The sequence below is a fragment of the Nicotiana tomentosiformis genome, chromosome 4 (genome assembly GCF_000390325.3).
Source record: "Nicotiana tomentosiformis chromosome 4, ASM39032v3, whole genome shotgun sequence".
NCBI lineage: Eukaryota > Viridiplantae > Streptophyta > Magnoliopsida > Solanales > Solanaceae > Nicotiana > Nicotiana tomentosiformis.
Genome location: NC_090815.1, coordinates 15,332,966 through 15,337,674, shown reverse-complemented (window position 1 = coordinate 15,337,674; position 4,709 = coordinate 15,332,966). Strand labels below are relative to the sequence as shown.

The 4,709-nt window shown below is 42.1% G+C and overlaps 1 protein-coding gene across 1 annotated transcript; it reads right to left on the bottom strand.

Moving 5' to 3' along the window:
• Window positions 1-2,989: 2,989 nt before the first annotated feature.
• Window positions 2,990-3,733, bottom strand: LOC138909304 (uncharacterized). Its single transcript, XM_070200487.1, has one exon. The coding sequence runs from the start codon at window positions 3,731-3,733 to the stop codon at window positions 2,990-2,992; it is 744 nt and encodes a 247-aa protein (XP_070056588.1).
• Between the last annotated feature and the right edge of the window lie 976 nt (window positions 3,734-4,709).

Below are 4,709 nucleotides of genomic sequence, written 5' to 3'. Positions count from 1 at the left end.
AGCTATCGAACTTAAGGTTCACGCAACATTTGAGGCTCCTGCAAATGAGTAACTGATACAACCTTTTCCTCATCCATGCCAAGGTAATGTTTCAACCTTTGCCCATTGACTCTAAACATGTTCGTTCGATCCTCGGATTCAATTTCCACAGCTCCACTTGACACAACTCTAAATGGTCCCGACTATCTAGATTTCAGCTTATCCGAAAATAATTTCAATCTTGAATTATACAACAACACGACATCTTAGGGTTTGAAAATTCTCTCTTGAATATGCTTATCGTGCATGATCTTCATCCTTTCCTTGTACAACCTGGTGCTCTCAAAAGCATGGTAACAGAACTCATCAAGTTCATGAAGCTCTGTGAATCAACTTGTACCAGCAGCCTCCATGTCAAGGTTTAATTGCCTTAATGCCCAAAAAGCTCAATGCTCTAGCTCCACCGGTAAGTGACATGCCTTTCTAAATACCAATTTGTACGATGACATACCAATCAGAGATTTGAATGCAGTGCGGTAGGCCTATATCATCCAATTTTTTTGCCCAATCAGTTTGAGTAGAATTTACAGTTTTGGTCAAAACACTCTTGATTTCTCTGTTTAACACCTCCACTTGCCCACTTATTTGTGGGCGATACGGAGTGGCGACCTTATGGCGAACGCCATATTTCTCCAACAACTTTGTAAAGACCCGGTTGCAGAAGTGGGTGCCTCCATCACTGATGATTGCTCTTGGAGTACCAAATCAGATGGAGATATTCTTTCTTAGAAAACCAATAACTCCCTTTGCATCATTTGTTGGGAGTGCCACGACTTCTACCCATTTTGAGACATAGTCCACAACTACCAGTATGTACTTGTTGCTATATGAGCTGACAAATGGTCCCATAAATCGATTTACCATACATCAAAGACTTCCACCTCTTGAATTGGGTTCATGGGCATCTCATGTCGACGGGAAATATTCCCCGTCCGTTGGCACTCATCATAGCTTTTCACCCAGAAGTGTGCATCTTTAAACAACATCGGCTAATAAAAGCCCGACTCCAGCACTTTACCAGCTATCCTTACTCCTCCAAAATGGCCTCCATATGGGGAAACATGACAAGCCTACAAAACAGAAGGTTGGTCTATCTCGGGAATGCATCTCCGGATCATGTTATCAATACAAATCCTAAACAAATATGGTTCATCCTAGAAATACATGCTATAATCACGAAAGAACTTTTTCTTTTGCACAGAAGACAAGTCATAGGGAACAATACCGTTCGCCAGGTAATTTGCAATATCTGCATACCATGGCGTTACCTCAAGGCTCGTGGATAAAAGTTGTTCATCTGGGAAGTATCCATGATCTCTTCCACCTCAACCCTCTTTTCAGCTCCTTCAAGCCTGGACAAATCATCAACAACTTGGTTTTCCTTTCCCTTCCGGTCACGGATTTTCAAGTCGAACTTTTGCAGCAGTAGCACTCATCGAATCAAGTGCGGCTTTGACTCCTTATTCTCAATTAGGTACCTGAGAGCAGCATGGTCAGTATAAACAATTACCTTCGAGCCTATCAGGTATGACCTGAATTTATCAAATGCGAACACCACTGCTAGCATCTCTTTCTTTGTCACTATGTAATTCAGTTGGGCACCACTCAAGGTTCTACTTGCATAGTAGATTGGATGCATGACTTTATCTTTTCTCTGCCCAAGAACTTCTCCCACAGCATAGTCGCTTGTATCACACATTAGCTCAAAAAGGTTATCCCCAATCGGGTGCCACTAGGATTGGTGTTGTCACTAGTCTCTTCTTCAACTCCTCAAACGCTACCTTGCAGTCATCATATTTTTCAAGCAATTTACAAGAGGGTTAGCAATTTTGGAAAAATCTTTTATAAACCGCCTGTAGAAACCGGCGTGACCAAGGAAACTTCTTATGGCCTTAACAGAAGTGGGTGGAGGTAACTTCTCAATTATATCAACCTTAGCACGGTCCACTTCAATGCCCTTACTTGACACTAGGTGTCCCAACACTATACCTTCATGTACCATGAAATGTCACTTCTCCCAGTTCAGTACCAGATTAGTCTCCATTCACCTCTTCAATACTCTTTTCAAGTACATAAGGCACTCATCGAATGAGTTCCCCACCACTGAGAAATCATCCATGAAAACCTCTATTATGCCCTCTACTATATTTGTGAAGATGGCCATCATGCACCTTTGGAATGTGGCGGGTGCATTGCATAGTCCAAACGACATTCTCTGAAATGCATAGATGTCATACGGGCAGGTGAACGACATTTTCTCTCTATCCTACGGAGCAATAGAGATCTGGTTGTACCCTGAGTATCCATCCAGGAAGCAAAAATATGACCTCCCCGCCGATCTGTCTAGCACCTGATCAATGAAGGGCAGCGAAAAATGGTCTTTTCGGGTGGCCTTGTTCAATCTTCTGTAATCCATACAGATTCGCCATCATGTGACTGTTCTTGTTGAGATCAACTCATTGTTATCATTTTGCACTACATTCATTCCACCCTTCTTTGGCATACACTGAACTAGGCTAACCCAGTTACTGTCAGAGATGAGGAAGATGATTCCCGCATCTAACCACTTGATCACTTCTTTCTTCACCACTTCTTTTATGTTGGGATTCAGCCTTCTTTGATGATCTCTGGAAGGTTTGTGCCCATCTTCCAGTAGAATATTATGCATATAAAATGTTGGGCTGATACCCTTTATGTCTGCAATGGTCTACCCAATTGCAGTCTTGCACTCCTTTAGAACCTGCAAAAGTTGTTCTACCTGCACATCTAACAAACCAGATGAGATTATAACATACAATGTTGAACTAGGTCCCAAGAAAGCATACCTGAGGTGGGACGACAGTGGTTTTAGCTCCAAATGTGGTGGCTCTTCGATTGATGGCTTAACTGGAGGGGTCTTTCTTTCTTCTAAGTGTAAAGGCTCGAATTCAAACTCTCTTTTCCAGTACCCTTAGCCTTCAAGGGCCAAAACCCACTCCGCCAAATTCTCACCATCTACCTCTTCTAGGTTCATCAGGCAGGCCACTAGGGGGTCTTTTGCATTTAGTGCCTCATATTCCTCCTCCAAAATCACATCCGCGACTTCTATTAAAGAGCAGTTAGCAAACTCACTTGGTCGCCGCATAGACTTCTGCATATTGAATGCTATTTCTTCATCGTTCAGTCTCATCTTTAGCTCCCCAGTTTCACAATCAATTAGAGCTCTCCCAGTGGCCAAGAATGGCCTTCCCAAAATTATGGAAATCTCCTCGTCAACCCGGCAGTCCAGAATGAAAAAATCTACCAAAAACACAAACTTTCCAACCTGCACAAGTACATCATCAAGTATACCTGATGGCCTCTTCACCGTTCGGTCGGCTAGCTGTAGTAACATGGATGTGGGTCTCGCTCTTCCAATTCCTAACCTTTTATAGATAGCTAAGGGCATCAAGTTTATGATTGCCCTCAAATCACATAATGCTTTAGCAAAAGCATAGCTGCCGATTGTGCATGGGATTGTGAAACTTCCTGGGTCGGCTAGCTTCTCAGCTATGGGTTTCGTCACGAAAGCACTACATGTCTGAGTTAGTGTAACAGTTTCCAAGTCTTGAAAGTCAAACTTGCGAGACATCGAGTCCTTCATCATTTTTGCATAACCAAGCATCTCTCTCAAGGCATCAATCAGTGGAATGTTCACTTGAATCTGCTTAAGCATTTTCATGAATTTCTTATACTGCTCATCCTTCTGATATTTGGCCAACCTCTGCGGGAAGGATGTTGGCGGTCGCTTCTTTCCTGTGACTTGATTTCGATCCTGCTCATGCACTTTTTCTACTGCCTTCTTTTGCACTCCCTCTGTCACGATCCGAAATTTTCCACCGACGGGACCGTGACGATGCCTAACATTTCACTTGCTAGGCAAGCCAACGTTAGAAAATCGTTAAACCAATTCCTTATTTCTATTCAGTAAATAACAATAATTAACTAAGATAAAATATAATAAATGCAAAATATCATAAAACTGTATTAATTACTACCACCCGGAACTGGAGTCACAATTCACGAGCATTCTAGAATTTACTACAAGTAATAGTCTGAAAGAAATACAACTGTCTGAATGAATGAAAATAGTAGGACATAAAAGATAGACGGGGACTTCAAGGTCTGTGAACGCCGACAGATCTACCTTGAGTCTCCCGACAGCGGACTAGTAGCAAATCTCGATCAACCTGAGCCGGTATCAAAATCTGCACAAAACGTGCAGAGTGCAGCATCAGTACAATCGACCCCATGTACTAGTAAATGTCGAGCCTAACCTCGGCGAAGTAGTGATGAGGCTAGGACAAGACTTCCACATATAACCTGAACAGTATAATCATGCTAGTGGCAACAATAGTAAGTAAAGCAATAACGCAGAAATAATGGGAATGGGACATACAGTAGGGGAATACAACATAAAGAGTGAGAATAATGAAAAGACATAATTAAACAGGAAATCCGTAAACGAATTGAGCAATCAAAACAGTAAAGGAAAACTGCACGGCATCACCCTTCGTGCTTTTACTCTAAATCTCACCAAATAAATAAATAGAACGGCACAGCATCACCCTTCGTGCTTTTACTCTCTTCCTCACAATATAATTAATTCATGCACGACATCACCCTTCGTGCTTTACTCTTTTCCTCACAAT

Coding starts and splice junctions, on each gene's coding strand:
- LOC138909304 (XM_070200487.1), bottom strand. CDS start 3,733: ATGCTTAAGCAGATTCAAGTGAACATTCCACTGATTGATGCCTTGAGA.